Genomic DNA, 23,098 nt, shown 5'->3' with positions numbered 1-23,098 from the left:
TTCATTCTTTCGAACAGGAAATACCACAACAAAATGTTTTTGATCAAATCAAATGTGCTGTAGGACTGAGGGCGTTTATTTTATTCAGTTTTCCATTGAATTTTAGGTCAAATCCAAACTGACTTTACAAAATTAGATGGTTCATTCTGTGTTTTCCCAGCAAGAAAAACATCTACTTCAAACAGTATTTTTTTTTTTACATTTTGCCTCCAAACATCTTGAGCTAAAGATCTACACATGAGTAATGCCAGCTGGGACATCAAAACAGTGGTGGTAAATATCTTTGAAATGCACTCTTGCCTAAATTCAACTTTACAGTAGGTATTTTTCACAGCAGACATTTTGACTTGTCATAGTAGGAAAAGCACAGGCATCACTAATAACATTAACAATAAGCAACAGTATGCAATCACGATCATCCAAGTACAGGTTTTGATTTTGGCACTTTTCTGGTCTTAAGAAAATTGATAGAGAGGGAGGTCATGTGGGGAACCTCAGAGAGAATAGTTTCCTTGACAACTCTGTAGAAGTGTGTCAACTTTGGAAACAGCGCTCTGTGATGGGGACTGTCAAGCTGTTTGGATTTATCCCTAAAAGGCAGTGAAAGAAAAGCATGACACCTGGACCAAACCACCTGAATTTGTAATGTATCCATGATCTCCTCCCTCTCCATCCAGCTCTGGCACTGCCCTGCCAGGACTTCTGTGCCAGGAAGTGAGACTATGTTTGCTCCCAGCCAAGGTAAAATCCTCCTTGGAAAAGCCAGATATTGAGGCTTACAGCGTCTCAGGCAGCCATTATACCTACATCTTGGAGCTTTTGAACAGATGAATGTGAATTCCAGATCAAACATAACCAGAGGAAAGCTATGGGGAATTGATTGTGGGGGTTTTTTCAGCTCTGCGTGTCCGTACGATGTTGTGATTGAATTTCCGAGGATATTTACAGCTCTGCATTCCTCCAAAGAAACAGCTTAATGGCTCTGCGAATGCAATGCTGACTTACATTAGTGCGTGCCTTTCCCACAAACCGAACTGTTGTGAAATTACCTGTGACATAACATGTTGTGCAGTAAACAAGATTAGATTCAGACAGTGGTAATTCAAACTGAAGCAATGGAGAAATGAATGAGTCAACATTACATTTGTTGCTGGTTAATATCTTGATTGGCGAAATGCTTTTAGTGCTGTATGACGCACTTTTTGGAGGAAAGAGCAATTAGAGATGTTTTAAAAATGCCAGATGCAAAGTTATTAAAAGATTAGGTTCACCTAGTTTCATCTCAACACAGTCTTTGTTTGTTTCTCTTTGGTGCAAAGACCCTTACTAGTGAGTGAGAGCAGGCAATAAGAGAGGAATTTAATCAGATAAGTGCATTCCCTCAGATGTGAAAGGATGGTTTGTTTATATCTCATTCACGAAACTGTTTTTTTTTTTTTAAAGAGAAACTGTCTTATATTGAAAAAGAGCATCATAAATCATATAAAAACTTATCATCTGCAAGATTCATCTGTCAGATACAAATGTATGAAAAGTACACAAACACATACTTTGACTAAAAGACTAGAAAGACTAACATCAGCTCTCCCTGGCTTTATTATCACCAGTGGGGGTCACTACTATTCTGATAATCCTACAGCATACCTGGAGCTGAAATTGTCTGCCCTCTTGTGGCTCTGTCAACTTACTGCATCATGTAGACAGAAAAACATTTTAAATATTTTCACACATCCTCCTAATCACATACACAAGTTTGATTATTTTATGCAAATATCTGCAGCCTTTATTTACATTCAACATGACTTGAGTATCCAAAATGCTGTAGCTGAAATGCAAACAAGTTTGAAATTAAAATTCAACTGGACAGCAGAGCTTAGAAAATGAAAAAAAAAAAAAATTATCCATAAAAACCAGCAAATATAGGTCAGCAACTTCAGTGTACTGATGATGAAAACAATTAGCTGAAAATACTGTCAACAAAATGTTCCTTTGTTATTATGCAAATAACAATAACCAAGGCATGAGCTTTATGATAAATTACTCAAATTAAAATATTGAGTACTACGTCCGGTTGCTCTGCCTCTTTTGGCTCTGGATCCTTCTCCTCAGAATCTGGTCAGGAATCAGGTCTGACTCGCTGATGTCTGTGTTTCCGCAGCCCACTACAGGACAGCTAGAGGACAGAGAAAGAGAGGGTCACCTTTACAGGGCATCCAAACACAAACACATGCCACCATTTCACACAAACCCAACTCTGATGGGAACTGAAGCTAGTTACCAGATGTCAAATTTTCCTATGTTCTCATCCTTATATGTGTTTCCAAGGAGTACATGTTTTTCCTAACTGCTCTACAAAAGCATTGATACCATTGAAGACTTGAATGAACAACTGCTACAGTATGAGAAAATCTAATCAGTCCTATACCTAATCACAATATGGAAACTCTTGGTTATTGCCGCTATAATTGTGCATGTAATTTGTGTGCCATCACCACAGTCAGGACTCAAGACGACGACAGGCAGGTTTCTTTGACGAAAACATAGACCGGCGCTGGGATTTCATCTGTCCTCCTCAAGGACCAGCCACATTTAATTTGATTCCAACATCAAAGCAGTATAATAAAGAAAATGTGAATTAAGGCAAACGGCTGGTTCCCACATCATCCTGTTTACTGCTGTAAAACCTGACTCAACTCTCTAACAGTTCTCCAAGGGAGAGTGTCTTACCGGCATTTCTTTCTCTGGCTGTGTCTTGCTTTGATCACGCCCCGTATGGCTTCTTCATCGTAGTGGTGGTTGCACTTCTTATTCTTCACCGGGTTTACCATTTCCACCTTGAATACAGATGCATAGCAGTGTGTTACAAAATCAAACACAGAGACCACGGTATAGCTGCTAATAGAGCAAATCAAGGTGGTTCTCTATGTTTTACTGAGAAAAAAAATATTATTGTCAGTTATAAAAGAGGAAAGCGGTATAAAATAAGAACAAGGGGTGAAATACAAATCTGTGACACCATGCATTGCTCTAAAGTAAAATAAAACATCTCCAGGCTGGAGTAGTGTACCTGCGTGAGTGGGCAGGTGAAGTTGACTTGGCTCTGTGTAACAGCAATGTCCTCATCAAGCTCCTCCATGTTCTCTGCTGACTCCTGGTTGGCTGAAAACACAACATACATACATACATACAACTTACTGCCAAATGTCCAAACACATTAATAAAAGATGAACTGGACCACTGACAAGAAAATATCCAGCAGGCAAGGACATGGGCTTGGATGAAGTCTTAACGATGGAAAACAGCAACATGTCCCACATTGGCTACTAATAGATTCAGAGCTTATCAACAGATGTTATCAAATGCTTAAACCATTAATGTTAACTACAAATAAATAGGCTTAAGAAATTACACCAGCAGATGTACACTTACCTACATGTGCACATACAAATCTCACCCACTCACACAGGTGCACAGGAATCCAGCGCACCCACCAACACATATAGCAATCTTCCCATTTTTAGCTCAAGTATAAAGTTCACAAAATCTATTGTTGCTGTCCCAGTGCAGCTACAACTATCGAATAACTCAAAGGTCATACTGTGCTCAGGGTATTAAAAAAAAAAAAAAACTCCATGTACTACCTCTAAAACTCTCAAGATGACGATATAACAATACAGCAAATAAGGTTTTGAATTTTCATCTCAGCCTTTATGAGAGGAGGATGCAAGCTTCAAAAAGTACATCTCAATGGGAACATGAAGTGATAATAATGTCTGATACATAAAGAGAATACATTACATTACTGCATGTGAAATGATCTCATACTGTATGATCACCCTAGATTACAAAGTTCACACCTCAAATATGTTCTTTCACATTTTTACTGAATAATTTGATCTGACTTTTGGGAATGAGACAAAAAAAACCCATTATTTTCACGCCGAGAACCTAAAAAGCATGGCATTGTCAGTGTGTGCCCACCTCTTTAATCTGGGTGTAATGAGGACAACAATTAAAAAGCAGAAAATAACAGCTACAGGGTGACAGGTAAACATAATAATTCAATAATAAACAAAAGGAGTTGTGTGTTTAAAATGAAGCTAATTATCCTGAAAAAGGGATACATCCAATAATTTCTCTCCCTCTCCTTGGCTAAACGTCCCTCCTGCAAGCTATTACTGAAGTCTATTATTAGTCCTGAATACATTTCACTGAGTGTAGCAGTGCATAAAATTCAGACCATTTTCCTCCACAGGTCTTACCTTGGTTGAGAGAGTTCCTGATGCTGTCCTTGAAGGCCACTACTTTCTGGTGATTCTGCAGCTCGGTGTCAGAGAGTCTGGCTATTCTCTCATTAAACTGCTCCTTCACTTTGTCAGACAGGCTGAACATGGCCTCTGGCTGCTGTGTAGTAACCTACAGGAAGTTAGAAAGTAGGTAAGGCTATTTCCTTGACCTTTACTATTAGAATCAACTTCATTGTTTCCCCTGATGTTAAAAACTTCACACCTTGACATTTAGACTTGCCATTACAGAAAACCTGGGTGTATACAGCACAGCAACAGCCACTGTGAGCACTGAATGACCTTCCGAAGTCATCTTTATGCTGTTTTCATTAAGTGAAGCCCTTCCACCAGCATCTCAAGGATGGCTACTTCATTTAGTAGTGGTAGAGGGTAAACATGTTTTCCACTCACGTGTTTAGACTATGCCAGGTTGCTCTCACTCACCTCTGATGTGACTTGTTGCACAACATCAACAAAGTAGTTAATCTCCCTGTCCAGCTGGGCACACTCGAGAATCATGGCCTCCATGTCTTTAATGCCAGGGTGTCCTTCTCCATCTGTGACAGAAAAGCTGCCAGTTACCTCAGGAAGACTTGTGTTGATAATACAAAGTGTTGGTAAAAATATTTAGACAATTCAATGCATTCAAAATCATTGAATTGTACAGACGTATTTGCAACAAATGCTATACAAAAGTACTTGATACGCAGAATGTCCCTTACAAGTGTTATACTACTATGTTATTGATCATATTGATGCATTAAGAGGTAACGTTAAGCAGTATTAATGTTGCAGCTGGTTCAGCTAATTTGAACTATTGAATATACAGTTGGGTAGTTTATTTTTCAATGCATCATGTCATAACTGATCATGTTTAGTATGTAAAAGTCAAATCTTAGAAGTAACTGGTAACTATAGATGTCAGATAAATATGGAGTAAAAGGCACAATATTTCCCCTTAAATGTAGTTTAGTATAAAGTAGCATTAAGTGGAAATACTGAAGTACCTCAACAAATAAAACAGACTGAAAAAACAGAAGGAGCAAAGCAAGTGGAGGTGACAAACACACTGAGAGGGTTTGGTTTTTTTTTACCCTGAGCTTCCGCCAGATCAATCGCCACATCTGTCACTATGTCCATCCCCGTCCCGATGTCTGCCTGGCACGACTTCAGGCTTGATAATATTCCGAGTACGGCGCTCAGAGACATTTTATTTGACGTTAGTTCAGCTAACTAGTTAAGCTAACTAAGCTAACTAACCGCTCTTAGCTTAGCTGGCTTCGTTTAACGTTATGTAGCTAAATGAAGAGCAGCTGTATGATGTGTGTCTGTGTCACTGTGTTTCAGTAATGATACTATTAAGATAACAGTCAGAAAGTAGTTTAACGCTACATTACAGGGAAACACGCAAATCACCCGCCTGATGAAAGAGGACTCACTAAAAAGTTTTGTATTTGACCCGGATGGGCGTGGCTTTGCAGGACGTCAATGACGTAGCAGTGCACGCACGCTTCCCGCAGCTCCATGACCATCTCAGCGCGTGGTCTGACTGCATGTTCATGAGCTTTGAGGGTGTCTTATATTAGTTTAGTACAAATAATGTAGGTTACTGCTTTTTGCACTATCCCGTCATGCAAGAATTAGAAAGTCAGCTCATGTTCCTTTCTGAATGTAATATCCCATAATAAATCCATCCATCCAGTAAATCCATAATATTCTATAAACGTATTTTTATAATTTGTATATTTGGTCTTGCATCTGTGTACATGGAATAATTCTTGTGTGTGTCTTGTAAGGCCGTATGGAATGAGCATCTTGATATAAGATAGGGCCCTCATTTATTTTGAATGATTTTAATGTTTTGACAAACACTAATATATCCAAATTATGAGCATGTACTGCCTCCGGTGATTGCACCAGCTGAAATGTAGTTTGGTGAGGAGTTCCCAAACTTTTCCACGCTAAGGACACTCAAATAGATAAAACAGAAACCTTTTGGTGTGAAACCCTATGCTATGTCCACCTGAGAAGAGGTATCCTATCCCTGGCAACAGAAGTAGGTAAGTGAGGAAGGTAAGAGTGTGTTTGGTCTGTGACCTGGGAGATGATAATCACACTTAGATTTGTTGTAGTCTACTTTATATGCAAGAATGCAGCACAAAAATCCTGAATTATTTTGGTTTGATGAAAATGAGAAGTTGGACCAAGTGGCAAAGTATGGGCTAGTTTTATTTCTAAAGCTTGGAAAATTAGGCAAAGTATAATCTTTGTAGAAACAATTTTCAATTATTAAATACAATTACAATTATTAATTTGAACATTTGTGTTTATTTATGAATTACTTTTGAAAATGGCGAAAAGTGATAATACACAAAGTTGGCAAGTCAAGTCATAGGCAATTTTAGTTTTATATCTATGTACAATCTATTATTAGTGCATTAAGACATTAATAGCCTAAACAATGAAATGCGTAAGTAAACAATTAAAAAGGCAACAAAAGCATCATTTTCTGATGAAATGCTTCTCCCAGATCTTCACAGTATAGTTCTGAACTCATCAAAAATGAAACTGGGCACATGGGCTTCAGCCACCTGTAGATTACAGAGAAAATAAAGAGAAATACACACATTACATGACACTGCAAGATGCAGGTCTATACATACAGTATGACATAATATATTTAGGTAGAATAATCAGAAATTAAACATCCAGCTTGCTACCAGCCCTGTCACTATAAAATTGTTGTCATTTAGCACATATTTACTGCACTACAGTTGCTCTTTACTCATCCAGTGCTATGGTGGGCATTGTCCTACCTTGCGTGACAGTTTCGTGTACTTCACATAGTCTTCCAGGAACATCAGAGCTCCCACCACATCAGAGGGCATGTCAGGGATCTTCTGACTATAATGAGGTCAAATGGAAATTCAAATGTGAATTCATAAAGCCTTAACTGGAATCATTTCATAACAGTATAAAAAATTTTTTAAAATATTGTAGACATTAACTTAAACTACAGAAAAGTAAGTGTTTTATATGTAATTTCAGCAATGATTCCTAAGTCTAATGTCTGTTTGGTTACCTTGTGCACTGCTCCATGATCGAGCGGATGAACTGACCAATGAGAGCCAAGAACTGTTGCGTGTATCTGGAGTGGAACTGCTTAAGCAGGGTGAGCATGCCGAGCACTAACGGAGGCCAGTCAACTGGGTCTGTGGCTTTCCTGCAGGTCATTCCTAAGAAAACACATCAGACGTGATCATTTACACGTGGATGCAGCCATGCATACTAGTAAGTCTGGCATACTGATGGAAAAATCGACTACATAATTTATAACTTTTATACTAAAAATCTGGTGTGCTCATGTTCCTTCAACCTTCCCTCTGAAAATGGTGACTTGCTACATTTCCCAGAATAATGCTCTATGTGTGCTGACTGAGTTTGGTAAGTAGCCAATCCAATTTAAATAAGATACAGAAGTCGATAATGAGCAGTATACCACGTGGACACCAAGGTCCTAGCTCAAAGTGAGACCTACCCTCACATCTACAAACATCAAGCTTCTAGATTTCTTTCAATTTTGTATCTAAAACCTCTGATACTGTGATGGATAAACAGAACAAAAAGAATTAAGCTTCTCGGAAATACTAACCTGTTGCACTCACATTTGTAGGACCAACAACAGTGCAATAACAACTACAGTATGTGTAATAAAGTAAAGAGATGAAAGAAAAAAAATACCTTGGTTTTTGCTGTACTGAAGTTTAGGCAGCTGAGCAATAATAAACAGGAAGTTGATGATGGGAAAGTAAGGGAGGCGCTTTGTGGTGATGTAGATCTGTGAGGCATAAACAAAAAAAAAGATCTGAATATCCTGAAATATATACCAAACAAAATAGAAAACAGACAGAAGACTGCAGGTGATAGATGCAGAGTAAAAAAGCTTCAGTCTGTGGTGGTTTCTGAAAATCAAAAGACTAATATTGATTCCAGGTGAAATGTGAGATTAGAACAAGGCTAAATCGTTATGCTGGAAGACCGAAAATTTCCTAACCTTGTTGAGCGGGTTGTGAATGCCGGCAGCCTCCAGGTAGGCAGCAATCTCATACAGAAGAGTGTTGTCCTCTTTAGGGTAGGGCAGAGATGGGTCGTGGTAGTGGGCCTCAATGTCTGCCAGCAGAGACCTAGCAGGATCACAATTAAAAATGGACTAAATTAGAGTTAAAGCTAAAATTAGATCTATAAACGTTTATCAACTTGTGCATGAAAGCAAATTTGAAAAATCCAATTTTAGAAAGTCTTATAATTTTATCAAAAACCAAACAGAAAAGTTATTATAAAATCATTGATATACTGATCAAAAGAAATGAGAATGCCAGAGGAATGACTCTAAAGGCAAAACACAAGCAACATTTCACAGCCTCACGCAGCAGTTAGTATGTTTTTATGATACTGAAAAGAAAAAATTCCTTCCTCTCAGCACTTACAATACTTATTGTATTGTACCACAATTATAGAGATGTTTGTGAAAAGGTATGCACTCTGTGGTGACACTAGACTGACTTGTTGAGGTTTTCCAGGGCAGCAGCCAGGTGTTTGGAGTCAAACTTGCAGGAGTAGTTCAGCTCATTAGCGATCTGTTGTCTGAGAATCTGCATCTGACCAACCTACAACAAACATATGCAGTCAACATTATTTTCATGTCATCTTGTCTTTATTGGAAGGTTGCCACCAATGACGAGTAGTAAGTACATCCCATAAATATTTGAATTTAAGTTCATTCATTTTATTTTTTTATTTGCAATCATGACACAATAACAGACCAGTACCTTCATTATGGCTTCCAAGTATGCGCCCCAGATCTTCTGGGTTTTGGCGACAGCAGTGGCATACACTTTGCTGGCATTAGCTGTTGCAGAAAGAAAAATAGATTTTTCTCAAGGAGTAAAAAGATCATGGTGTGTTATAAGTTTTTCCTAAATGAGTACCCACACACAATGCCCTGAACTGGGTTGACAGCACCCAGCATGGCTTTAAAGACATCCACCACAGCCCTGTCCCTCAGGATGGTCTTCTGAAGCATCGTCAGGAAGTTCTGATTGGGAGAAACACGTTGTTAAACATATTAAGATAAACTTACTGTAGTATGTACACTGAAGATGGCATAAAAGCCCTCACAGTAATGGAAACAGCAATTTGTCACAATTCTTTATTTCAGTGAGACCTTTTGTGTAGGCCAGTTACCTGCAGTTCCTTAACAATCATGAAGCACAGCAGACGGTCCAGTCCGTTGAGACCAAATGTACCCAGGGTGTTTTGGATCTCAGAGAACAGCCTGTTGTTGGTCACCTCCTGGTGGCTCTTTAGGTCATACCAGGTGTTCATTTGGTCAATGTAGCATGTTACCCTGTAGAAAGGACCAATATTTTTCAGACAGCTTATAAATATTGCAAGATTTGGCGCCTACAAATATGACCAAAGCTTTTATCTTCATCTTCATTTTCAAGCTGAGGTAGTTTTAGGAGAAAAATTTTTTTATAGGATTTTCTGTCATAGGATTGTAATCACTCCTCTTTTCCAATTTCACTGTTAAATGAAAGGAGACGTACTTGGGATCAGTGATTCGAAGGATTTCTCTGCAGAGACGACCGATGAAGGTGGCAGACTCATCCACAGAGGGAAACTTGGGGATGGGGATGTGGGTGGACTGGTGCACACTCTGCCAGTCCTGGATCTGATTGGAAGCAAGGAAATAATCAACTCAACAACCAGAGCGTTGAACTGATGTCAGTGCACTATTCACAGAAGTGATTGAAAACTGTAAAAGGGCACAATACTGCGCTGAGCCAGACCTTGGTCCTGAGGAAGCTGTTGCACTCCTGTTCTACATTGTAGTTGATGATGCGGGACACCTCCTCCTGCCAGATTTTAAGGCCGTAAATGCTGACATAGTCCTGGATGTACTCAAATGACCTGTAGAACCCATCCATGGTGGCCGCCATGTCTTTTAACTTTGGCATCAGCTCGCTGGGCTGAGAGAGTGGAAGATATATATTCTTGTTTAATTTCTTCTTTTAGTATTTCACAGTTGTGTTAGCCCTGCATCTTGCAGCATGGAATACATGGAACTCAGTTCAGTTTTTATATACATTATAGTGAGGCAGCTATTCTGGACAAAACCACTTGATTGTAAATTGTTTTGGTTGTTTGTCCTGGAGAAAGATGTCCAGTTCTATTATTAATAGAATAATTTGTCTCTTCTCACACATGAAATAATTCCCAAAATTCACTCTAGATTGATAATGAACTATAAAATATGATTGTCAATACAAGCAGCTATCAAAAACAGATGAACAAGTGCAGTAACCTACTGTTTGATTTATCTGTAAGACACATAGCAGATCTGATGTCTGACCTTAGCTTTGGGGTTGAAGATCAATCCTTTGTGCAGAGCATAAGCCACCCTCTTCACCAGCTCCTTCCTGATGCCATCTTCCAGAAGTTGCTTAGGATCCACCTAAAACGTCAGAGTGTGTTAGTAAACTAAAATCCACTACGATACCAGCAATATATCCCTCTCCCAAGTCCAAACCCCTTCATCACACCACCTACCTTAATGATTCCAACTAAAGTGGTCTTCATCATCAGGATGCCCTCAGTGAAAATGGAGATGTCATGGGTGAGTTTAGCCACCTATAATCACGTGAAGCAGAAAGATGTTTGGGCACACAGTGACAGATACAATCCAGTGAATTTAAATTTGAACAAGTTTATTGCATTGCATTTATTACATTGACAGTGTGCTCTTTCATGCTGCTGGATTAAATGTTTGCTGTTCTGTTTTTAAATCCGAGGCTGTATATCTGAGAGAGCACAATCTAAATTGAATTTCTACTCAAAAGCTTAACTCTATAACGGTCGCATTTAATTTCAAGGCATTTGACTAATATTACAGATATGCCCGACAATATTAAATTTGAACTTCAACAATTCATTATCTGCCATACAAATTCAAATGAGTGCAATTCAAATAAGGCTCTGCTGGCAAAATTTGTTTCCATATCAAACTTTCTTTTCTAATTTCTATTTCACATCAAAAGCTGTGGGTGAGATTGAAAAATGTTCCGATATGACAGCTTGTATGATTGCCTCCGACTCAAATAAATTAGTCCACATCGAAACAGAACAACTTCGGGCCTCTCTTCTGATAAGTCTGCTTTTGATTTTGTATAAGATCAAATGTTTTTTTAAAACTTCAATGACATTCTGAACAAGACTCATGGATACATGCACATACTAAATTGTGACAATTTCAAACAGAACAGCTGCTTTACTTCATAGCGAGCCCCGAGTTGGGAGTAGTCCTTTAGCTTGTCCTTGTCCAGCCGTGTGGGCACCTCCATAATGTCATGGATCTGAAGCTTGACGATCTTAGCCAGAGAGGTGAACATGCTCTCTGGGATGATCTGCAGAACCTGGAAACATGAAATAAAACAAACTGATCATCAACATCAATCTATGTTTGAGTTATAAATAAAGAAAGAATATAGAAAGATAATAAAGAAATAAGAGTCGAGATTAGTCTTCAAAAGCAGATGGTACACGATACTGTAGATGAACAATCTTGTCTACAGCTAGTAGGAGCAAATCCTCTAGTATTAAGGGACATGGCATGTGGCTGATGACACCAGAAGGCAACAGCATCTTAAAGTACACATCTGCTAAGCAGGTCTTTTTGGGTACATTTTGGAATTAGGAGGTTTTAGAAAGATGAATCATGACCGTAGTTGTTAGTGTACAGCTGCCAAACAATAATTTACAGCATGCAGAGCTCATTTGTTACAGTTATGAGGTCACATAAAAAGTTATGTTATCTCGCAACTAAAAACAAAAGCTACTTTTGTAAGATCTCAGGTTTAAACATGAATTTAATATGCTGCAATGTACCTTTCTGACATAAGCCACCAATTCTCCTGAATAGAACTGTGAAACACTCAGCAGGTCAGCGCTGTTGGCCTGGTTGATACGCAGCAGCGGAAGATCCAATGCAGATGCCAACTGGTCACACACAAACACACACACACACACACACACACACACACACACACACACACACACACACACACACACACACATACACACACAAAAGCAAGTTAAAACAGAATTCCTTTAACATCACAGGTAAGAATCCTCTACACTAAGGCTAAGTTATGTATGCATGCATGCATGTGTGTGTGTGTGTGTGTGTGTGTTGGGCACAAATATTCTTCACCTTCAGAAATGTAGCTCTCAGTTTTGTGACCATGGACGGGTTGACTCTGATGCTCTCCTGCATAATTGATGTGAAGCTGCAGAATAAAACATAAGCATGAAAAAACATTACACTCGAGAAAAAACTGGTGAGAAAAATATGCTCTACAGACAAAACAAAAGCACTACTGAGTTAAATAAAAGACAAAACAACTGCTGCACTGTGGTCTTCTTGTGACCTGTGTTGCTGTCTTTTGCTACAACCTGCATGCTAATGAGAAAAATAATGTGAATTACAATCAAAGTAGAAAAACACACCAGGCAATCAATTATTAATATTGCATTGTGGTCATAATATCAAAGATTAATCTTTGGTTTCTTCATGGTTATGTTAATATCTGATATTTATACGACACCGCACAAATGAATCACTCTGTATAGCCAGAATTAAGTACCTGTCAATTATCTGCCATGCGTATGACAAGTCCCCGACTATCTGCATAGTAATGAGGACTTCTTCCTTGATATTGATGGTGCGGATCATTTGGTGCAGGAACTTTCTGGTGTCAGCCAAGAACTGACAGACCTGCAGGTTAGACTCCAACTGGTGGAACTCCTGGACCTGAAGACCAAGGGAAAAACATTTTATAGATATACAGTACCAGTCAAAAGTTTGGACACACTTTCCCATTCACTCGAATGAGAAAGTGTGTGTATTCTGTTCTGTTACAGAATATACACACTTTCTGTCTCAGTGTTACAATCTCATGTCTGTATCTGAGGATTCTAGGCACAAAATCACATTTCTATTTCTATTGCCTCCGCCAACCAGTCAAGTTGCAGTTTACCTCCATGTCTGTCCAGACTCATAATATTTGTAGTGAAGACTTTCAAGGAATTTAATAAAAAGGTATCAAGTGTATTTTCTGGCGAAATAGAAGTTCTCACTATATTGACATGTATGATTCCAGTGAATAATTTGCAATGAGAAACATGCTGTCTTCACTTAGGTACTATTTGGATATAAAATGTCATCACTTAAATTTATCTTATTAGACATTTGTGGGAAATTTAGTCACAATTAGTGTATGAACTCTTGAGTTATGGCCAAAAACGTGTTTTGTGAGGTCACAGTGACCTTGACCTTTTACCACCAAACTCTTATTAGTTCATCCTTGAGTCTAAGTGGACCTTTGTGCCAAATTTGAAGAAATTCCCTCAGGGCATTCCTGAGATATTGCGTTCATGAGAATAGGATGGACACACGGACAGACTCACGGACAGATGCACAGACGGACAACCCCAAAACATAATGCCTTCAGCCACAGCTATTGCCAGCGCGGAGGTATAAAAATGAGGGCATTGCAAGCCACAAAACATTTCTATTATGTATTCTGATGTGACCATATTAATATGCATTTCATAGCAGTTAATTATGTTTTCTGTTTTGCTACTGTTTGCATGAATTGCTCTTGGATTCCCTTATTAGCTATATGCATGAATCTAAAGCAATATACATCTGTGAAAATTCCCAGTCTAAGGAGGGTTGAATCGAGGGCAACTGGACTTGTTGAAAAGCACTATTTAAAGTGATTTAAAGACAGGATGAATTATCATTATCTCACTCACCTCAACAAGAGCCTGTATGAGCTGGACTGTCTTCCTTCCAGCAGCTGTAGAGTCCTCATAGTTCAAAGATTCGATCTGCTTTGAGATTTCTCTAAACCAGGCTTGTAAGTTCTCTGTGAAGGTTAATACAGGTATGCAGTACAAGTAGAGAAAGAATGTTATCAAAGTGTCTCACAAGTGGTGGTTAAGAAAAATGGGTCGAGAGGAGCTAGAGTTTCAATGGGCAGAAATAAGCATGACTGATGTAAATTTAATCCACCTCTCCTTGCATGTGTGTCTTTCATGATTTTTTTCCATGATGTTTCTCTGCCTCAACATTTTTTTCTCAGAAGCTTCAAGCTTAAACTCATTTATGTATTTGTGCTCCAAGACTGAAATAATCCATGCACGGCACACAGCTGTGGCTGCTTCAGTACCACTTCCTCCCTGCATGTGTAATCCTGCATCTTATCCATCCTAACAGCGTAACTCACCGTTTTTCTCCACTCTGGTAAGTGGTTTGACGCCTGAGAAGACTTCGGCCAGCTCTGTCATTCTCTCTGATCCCTCCTTCTTGAAGCTCTCCCACTTGATCTGCTTCTCTGACAGCATCTGCTTGAACATCTGGAAGAGGGGACAACACAGATGCGGAGTCGATGAGGAAGGATTAGTCAGATGAGATGTGTAATGAGAACATTAAATTTGTGTCCTCTCCTAATGATAGACTGGCTAGCCATATGTTGTCTCACAGTATGCTAATAAACAACAGAGAGGACACACCTAACAAGAAACACAGTTGGTTGCATCACTGTGGAATTATTCTGGCTTTAATTTCACTTTCACTCTGTCTAAAGAAGCGAGAAGCTTGACATGTTTGAAAGCACCTCAACACTCACCAGTTCATCCTCCTTTGATTAAGCTCCCATACTATTAGTGACAATTTGCTCTTATTTCCATGTTTTACCCTGTCGCCATTAGCATTTTCCAGTACTAAAGAGAGACTCTCACCTCTTTGAGTGTGAACTCAAACTGAGCAGTGTCTAGCAGGAGCTGGAAGAGGATCTTGGGGTTGTACTTGGAGTCGTTGAGCACTTGGTCTTTGATCTGACGCAGTCGCTTGTTGTTTGGGTCATAAGCTATGAGACAGAAGATGATTAATTTAAGTAAACTGCAAATCAACAATATAAAGTATTTTCATTAATATAATCCTGTTTAAAGGCAAAGCCACAGATTTGAAAATCTGGGCTTAATTGGAGCACTGGAGCAATGTACTGTATGGACTTTTCCAGATGAAGACATCTCTACCGAAGCAGCTCAAACCAGCTAGAAATTGGCAGATGTAAAATTCAGGTGGCACATGACAACAGTGACATTATTTACTCTTAACTAATTTACACTCTAGCCTTTGAGGGAAAATCTCTCTAATACTCTCACCTGACTCTGCAGAGTGCAGCATCAGCCAGCGGATAGCGACATTGCAGTCCCTCAGACAGTTGAGCAGTTTGGGAATGTTGTCCAGGATGATCTCTTCCCTCAGGAAACCTTCCTTCAGCAGCTGTTGCACATGAGGCCTCAGGCTCTCCATGCTGGCTGCATAACGAGTGGCCTAAACACACAGTTATGCTGATGATGTTGGGAGATATATAACTGATCTTTCCTCAGACGATTAATTATTCATTCATTTACTCCCACTTGTCTTTAAGACATATAGTAATGTCCACAGTCCAGTCACTAAACAAGGATCAATCATTTGCTTCCTCTGTGCATTACTGATGTGAGTGCAGGTTTTTTTTTTTATTAGTACCAGTAGTTCAAATCATTCACTATCTTTTTATCTAACAAAACTTTTGGAGAAAAGTTAAACAATGTCTTTCAAAAGTCACTGATGTCATTAATTTGCTTTTGGTTCAATTTAGATTCTGCACAGTTACAGAGAATGACTCACTAATTCTGTGAACACAGTTATCAGTATCTGCATACAATAGAGTGCCACACTAACAGACTGTAAAATGAAGAATCTGAAGACTGTGTGACATCGAAGCCAATCCAAAAAAGTAGACTAATAGTCATTGCAATAATCAACACAAAGTATCAGAGTATAACTACCCCCACTGGGACCAAAAAAGGTCCCTCCCTCCCACCTATGTGGTGACCAGTACCCTCCCCTCCCATCCCACAATAGTTCTATATTACTTAGTACATAGATTCATAGATTTACAACAATACAGCAAAGTGCACTTACATACATCATAATGCCATACTTGTACATATTCAAGCCAGCAGCTGTTAAACATCTGCTGCTGCAAAGGCCCACGCATGGACAGTGCTTACTCTAGCCCCATGTATTCTCGCTATAGATTGTTCCATGTGTAGTATGTTCAGAAAAGACACTAGCCATTGTGTATGGGTGAGTGAATGAGAAGGAGTCCATCTTAGAACTAGCATTTTTTTGCTGCTGTAAGACCAGCAAATAAAATCTGAGATTTGGAGGCTGACAAATCTGGTCATAAGGTATCATTCAAAATCAACAACTTGGACAGCAAGGTATATGCAAACCCAGTAAATCTGATAGAGCAGATTCTACTTTCCAGAATGAAGCCACTCCAGGGTACTCCCAGTACATATTCATAAATGAGCCCATGAAGCCAAGAGTACATAGATGACAGATTGGAAAGGTTATGAGTTTCATCAGGTGACATTTTCTAGGAGTGAGGTAAAAAATTGAATTAAATACGTTTGTGATTAGGGTTTTTAGATGTGCAGTCCAAATTGTCTTAGACAGTAAACCAATAGACCACATCACCATAATGGTCAAGACCTTTTTCCCCACACCTGATGAACAGCGAGAGACCCACAAGAGGAGTTCAGTAAAAAGGTATAGAACTTAGAGACTAAACCACTTGTCTGAACACCCGCATGACATGACACTCATGAGTGTATAACAAATGTCCCAAGGGTACACCATAAGCACACATGGAAGATCTGAGTTGCAGGTACAGGAAAAATGAAGGCCAGGTAAATCAAATGATATTCGCAAGTCATTAAACATTCTGAGACCCTCCTCATTACAGATGTCAGACAGAATATAGATACCTTTATTGCTCCATTGGGGAAATGAAAAAGGGACTCCTCCGTTAAGAAGAGCAAATTGTGGAAAATGGGACTGTGGGTGTGCCACATTAACTGAGAATGAGTAGCTTTCTCTACAGTGTGCCAAGTTGATAAAAGATTATGGGGCCCCATAATGTCTTTCCTTTTATACATTTGGAGCATTTAAGAGACAGATTAGAGTATATCAAGTCTTGTAAACGATGAAGAGAGGCCAGATTTTCCTCTATAGCCCGCCATGAAACAGATGTATTGGGGTCTTACCAGAATGATAATGGGCGCAACACATATGACCAAAAATATATCTTGAAATTGGGGACAGCTAGTCCTCCTTCCTGTCTGCCACGTTGCAGAGTTGACAGTTTGAGGCGAGGACACTTGCTCCTCCAAATGTATTTTGAGATGAGACTGTGGATCTTATCCCAGTAACCCTTGGGGGGAAGAAAGGGGTAACATATAGAAATAAAAAAAGTTTATCCTTCGTAAAATATCCATTTTTATAATGGAAATATGTGCTAGGGAGACTACTGAGAGAATTTTTTCATGTCAGCCTCCACTCTACTTAAGATGCCCTGGAAGTTTTTAATTGTAACTGAGTACAAGGAGGAGAAGATATTCACACCCAGGTATTTGAAGGACGTCACCACTGGAATGTGAGATGGTATGGTGGAAGGGACAAGAAATGAGTTGAGTGGAAGTAGTGATGACTTAAACCAGTTGATTTTGTAACTCGACAGCCAATCCAGTTTTCTTAATACCTGCTCTTTGATGTTGGCAGAGTCCAGGGTGTAGTTAAGAGCAGTCTTGGCAGCTTTATATGGGTCCCAGGCCTCCACCAGGTTCACCGTGATCCCCATGTAGATACTAATAACCTGCAGTTAGACAACATAAAAACACTTTGGTACAACAAAAAATAAATGACACCAATGAAAAACTGAGAGGAAATGAGACAGACTAGATAAACTCAGTGAAAATAATATTATCATGAAATCTACTAGCATGACATTATCCGTACAGATCAAGCCTAACACATGGTGCATAGTCTAACCAGTGAACAAACCCATCAAGTGTCTCACCCAATTGTCAGGGAAGTACTTGTCCACTATCTCTCTCATCTTGGCCTGCTGGGTGTGCAGTATGGAGGGGCTGAAGTAAAGGCAGACATACAGCATGGCTGCCTGGTTAGCCAGCGCTGTGCTCCGATGCTCTGGTAGAGGGTAAGCAGACACCTGATAGAAGGAGGAGAAGTTTTGTTTTAGGTCCCGACTGGGACATTTGCTACAATCCATCCACACTCTCTTTTCTGCCTTGTTCAACTTTGAACTGTCTAATGAAGGCAAAAATGCAATAGTTGAGCATATTCAGCAGTCCGATCTGTTACAGCTCATACATTAAACAGGGGGCAGTAAAATGTTTCTCACTTGGTTGTATATGTCGTCTGAGCGCAGCCTCCCAATGACCATGCTAATAAAAGTGTTACTGATGGGAACCCTCTGGAAGTAGCTCTCTGGGTAGTTGGGTGGCCGTTTAGCTCCAGGCTGGCTGGAGTAGCCGGTGCTACGCAGCAGTTTGCAGATGTCGTCCAGGTTGGAGTCGGCTGATGAACGTGCGGCACTGAAGAAGATGTGAAACAATACAGCATGTTTCAAAAGATGGTATGTATTTAAGTGGATGCATTAGTGCACAGAAAAATTAATGTGTTAAGAGTTATGGGAAATTATGGGAGACAATTTAGAGACTGAGGCTGTATGATGTTTCTTGGTATTGACATTGGTATAATAATTTGATATAGTGAATGATTCAGTCAATTCATCCTGCTTCTGTATGTGTTTTTCTGTACACCTAACATCAGGAACTAATAAGATGTACATTTGTGAATATGCTAGCAATAAATTTATATTTAAACTTATGTTTTGATGTAAACTCAAACAATAAGAAAAATTTAAGTGCATCCACATCTGTACTAATTAACTTTCTTCTTTGATGCATATTAACATGAAGAAAGGAAGTTTGCAACTGACAGGCAGAAAGAGAGAGAAAAAAAAGAGATCAGGTACAACAACTAAAATGTTTACTCTGTCTAAAATTTTAAGCCGATACATGTATGAGTCAAGTAAAATGACTCAACTCTGCTGTGAGCGATCTCCCTGGCTAAAGAGTGAGTAGAAAGCATTGAGTGTGTGAGTCAGTGAGATAATGTCGTATTTGCTTGTGTGGGTGTTTGAGTCACAAGCGCACCTGTATCTATAATAGGAAACAAGCATCCTTTCTCTGACCTCTCCTTCAATTTTTTGGTCAATAACCAGCAACATGACTCCATAAAGGTAGAGAGCCTCGCACTGGGTGGAAAAGAAAACATACACAATCAAATTCTGTGTTGTCGCTTTAATGTGTAATTTTAAGGGCTAGGCATGAAAATCAATCTGCAAATGAGCGACACAGACAATTAATTTTGATGTGAACTCATCACAAACAGATATCTGGAAGAATAACGTTAGCTTGTCCCTGTAATTTTTACAAAATTAAAACTGATTTGCATTTTTATTACTTACTAGGAGCTGTTTCCCATCCTCATTTAGAAGCACAGTCTCAAGGGTCTGCTGAATATAAACACCCTCATGTAGGTCATCCAAATATCTGGAGACAGGAGAAATAATATCAGAACATCTTTTGATATTGTCTTTACCAGGTTTTGTGGTTTAAAAAGGGGGAAAAAGACAGAGGAAGGGGCATCAAACACGGGTCAGGAACTATGTTTGGGCCTTTCCATAATACATTCAATCAATCAATGATAAATTACTTTATTTGAATCGGACAAACTCACATTATGATTTTGTAATATGAACTGCAAGCAAACTAAACCACACCCCTACATAACCCGGCCCTGTCTTACCTGTTAAGATCCACTATATATTTGTGGACACTCTCAAAAGCCAGATAGAACCTCGACAGAATTTCAATGTTGTTCTCTCTAAACTCTTCATCGAGGTCCTGAAGTTCAGGTTTGGCTTCCAGCTTCCCCTCATAATATTCTGGGCCCTGGAGAGGAAGCAGCATTTTGTAACAATGCAGGTGAAATTGATAGTCTTGTTTTGTACTGTACACAAAGCTACCAACAGTACAAATATGGGGAGAAGCAGTACAAATGTGTTCCCTTTAGAGAGCAATTATTTTCATAAATCATACACAGAGCTACAATTGCGTTTACAGCAGCCCTACACAGCCTCTATTGGATATGCGGTGATGTAGTAGTTATTCCAACTTGAAAGAAATTGGAGTTGGAAGAAATCCCACCTCTATTTAGTATTTAGTTACTATTAAGTACCTCCAATCAAATATGTCTCTTACTGTATTTTGATCAGATCACAAACTTGGAATAAAAGTAGGTTGTCCTCTTAGCTTTATTTTCTTATTTTCTTTAATCCAGTAGTCCCACTGAGAGACTTGAGAACAAATAACATGCATACACAGACAAGCACATAATCAGCATACAGAACAACATAACTACAGCCAGAAAGCCACAATCAACAAGAATTAATAAAAGCATTTACAAGAGTCATAAGAAACATCAGATAATGAAGGTTTAAAATGTCAAAGGGGAATAAAAGAATCTAGTTCAAGGGCAGTTTGCAGTTCATTTAAAAGGTGTATAGTACCTGAAGCCAATTCTGCCAAGATTACTGGGTACATAAGGATATCTAAGGTTAAGTAGTCACTGGATCGTGTGCTGTACATTTAAATGTGGCTGAGAAGAGATGTGAAGTAGTTTGGAAGCTTAAACAATCAAACTTTATAGATGATGTTGGTTGGCTACTATGAGCATTAAACGACAACCAAACTGTTTTAGGCCTACAAATGTTTTGTAACTCCTGTCATGACCTAATTCATACCTTAAAGTAGCTAAAGTCACAGATAATGTCTCCATATTTCTGCTGGTCACTCTTGTCCTTGAGCCTGAAAACTGCAGGGATGAAGTCAGAGAGGCGCAGGAGCTCGGCAATGATGGCATTTCCTCTGGAAACTATCCTGAGGATGGCCTGGCCACACAAGTTGTTCTCCGCCAGAAAGTCCACCATTGTGGCTGGAGGAAGAGGAGTAGGAGGAGGAGGAGGAGGAGGATAAAGTGCACACAATGCTCAGACACTCCTGTTGTAAGAGAAGAAAAGGATGTTTGAGAACAACAGGTAGTCTAAAAGAAAAGAAAGTTTTTGTTTTAAACCAGACAGACGAGTTTCATCATTGTTACGGCGAGCATCCGCCCTGCTGAAGTGTCCTTGAGCGAGAAACTGACTGCCTGCTACTGTATGTTACTGTGGTGCCTGAACTGAGAGAGACAAGCACTTCCCTATGAAGACAGTTTACATTGGTATCACTTTCACTCAACGAATGTATTGGTCGAGTAATATGCATGAGAATTAAGGTTTTCTGACAATAACGTTATACAATATAATACTGTATATAATAATACTATCATATAATATAATACTGTATATAATGATGCTTTAATGCAACACTAACGTGATGTTAACGTCAGTCATAAAATGTCATGTGTTCATAACATTTAAACACCCACAGGTTTCCTAATATCCAACTTTCTTAAAGACACCTCAAGGAACATAGAAAACAGTAATTAGCTACCAATAAACATGCTGTTTGGTTTCTAAATGGAAGAATTAGAGTAGTGTTGATATTATATTCATGCATTAGCTCCTTGCATCATTAGAAAGCTAACGTTAGCACGTAGCCTGATAGCTAGTTACTCTGATTAGCCTTGATGCTGCAGACATTACATGTAAAGATGCGAACATGTCATAGTAAACTCACTTTTTTACGTCTTGATGGCTTAATTTAAATAGTTTCTCATTTTCAAAGTCCTGTACAGAGAGAAAGGATTGCCTCTGGATTTTTCCTTCCCTGTTTACTTCCTCATGACCAACCACATGACTCTGCAGCTGGGTGTGTTTGATTCTGATCATTCAGCGCGCCGGAGACGGACGGGAACAAGTGTAGTCTGGTCCGTGCTTATTGAAGATATCGATTAAAAGTAATTTTTGCTATGTTTTAGAAAGCATTGTTTCTAATAGCCTTTTTCAAGGGATCATACCTATACAAATATATAAATCTGAAACAGTATCATGTTTTCCATGTAAATCATACAGATTTATCAGCTTAAATAATTACTAAAATCTACTCGACGGGAAATAAGAAAGGGGCTCAGCTGTGTTGGTTTTAACTACTGTATCTTCCACTGCGCCCAACTCAGGAAAATCAGTTGTGTGTACATGTTTCATTAGATGGCGACAAAGATCCACTATAGCCTCAGTTTCTCCATCTCACTGCTGCTCCACTACACTGCCGGGTCTGTGAGAACAGATTTCTGGCTCAACAGGGATTGAGTCATAGTGAGAATAAACCTGAACAGAAATTTAACCAACCTGCCGTGGAAAACCTCAGAGATAAATTCAAAGAGAAGAAATGTAATATCCTCTAGCCTTATATCCTCCTGAAATCTATATTCTTGGAGACTTCTGAAGGGAATTTCCTCACTTTTACAGCAAATTGCTCAATATTAATAATCATCTATACATTAAAAATCAATTTAGCCAGAGAAATAATTAAGCTTGCTTGTAAATACTGGAGTCCACCACCCACTGTTCATGACCGACATGTGGTCAACATGGATGAATAAGCTTAAGTCCTCGTGTTTCCTTCAAATTGTGATTGAATTGGACTTTTATTGCCAATAAGTCTAACACGCTGGCAGGCACTTCCTTTAAGCAGTGTGAGCCAGAGGTTAATAACAGTAATATGGATAGGGTTGTTTGTTTGACCTGTCACCTCTGTGC

The 23,098-nt window shown here is 39.1% G+C and overlaps 2 protein-coding genes across 3 annotated transcripts; both read right to left on the bottom strand.

Annotated features, from left to right (window-relative positions):
• Positions 1-1,757: 1,757 nt before the first annotated feature.
• On the bottom strand, positions 1,758-5,719 carry nsmce2 (NSE2 (MMS21) homolog, SMC5-SMC6 complex SUMO ligase). The gene is made up of 6 exons (XM_042424142.1): positions 5,381-5,719; positions 4,731-4,843; positions 4,263-4,416; positions 3,068-3,159; positions 2,728-2,834; positions 1,758-2,173 (listed from the first exon to the last, which is right to left on the bottom strand). The coding sequence occupies exons 1-6, from the start codon at positions 5,493-5,495 to the stop codon at positions 2,062-2,064; spliced, it is 693 nt and encodes a 230-aa protein (XP_042280076.1). The 5' UTR covers positions 5,496-5,719; the 3' UTR covers positions 1,758-2,061.
• An 878-nt stretch (positions 5,720-6,597) lies between these two features.
• washc5 (WASH complex subunit 5) lies at positions 6,598-22,209 on the bottom strand. Of its 2 annotated transcripts, none has more exons than XM_042425068.1 (29): positions 22,077-22,209; positions 21,143-21,398; positions 20,146-20,291; positions 19,805-19,889; positions 19,491-19,591; positions 18,674-18,866; positions 18,329-18,481; positions 18,011-18,124; positions 15,579-15,750; positions 15,153-15,280; positions 14,639-14,768; positions 14,166-14,278; positions 12,992-13,158; positions 12,559-12,634; positions 12,234-12,344; positions 11,621-11,761; positions 10,899-10,979; positions 10,702-10,803; positions 10,139-10,318; positions 9,896-10,020; positions 9,531-9,693; positions 9,279-9,381; positions 9,116-9,195; positions 8,850-8,953; positions 8,341-8,470; positions 8,028-8,124; positions 7,369-7,522; positions 7,103-7,190; positions 6,598-6,877 (listed from the first exon to the last, which is right to left on the bottom strand). In XM_042425068.1, exons 2-29 carry the CDS (start codon positions 21,326-21,328, stop codon positions 6,821-6,823), a joined length of 3,480 nt encoding a protein of 1,159 aa, XP_042281002.1. In that variant the 5' UTR covers positions 21,329-21,398; positions 22,077-22,209; the 3' UTR covers positions 6,598-6,820. The 2 variants fall into 2 exon arrangements, with proteins under 2 accessions (XP_042281002.1, XP_042281003.1); XM_042425069.1 differs by having other exon boundaries at positions 21,143-21,333.
• Between the last annotated feature and the right edge of the window lie 889 nt (positions 22,210-23,098).

The sequence above is a fragment of the Thunnus maccoyii genome, chromosome 10, assembly GCF_910596095.1.
Source record: "Thunnus maccoyii chromosome 10, fThuMac1.1, whole genome shotgun sequence".
Classification (NCBI taxonomy): Eukaryota; Metazoa; Chordata; class Actinopteri; order Scombriformes; family Scombridae; genus Thunnus; species Thunnus maccoyii.
This window is presented reverse-complemented; position numbering and strand designations above follow the sequence as displayed.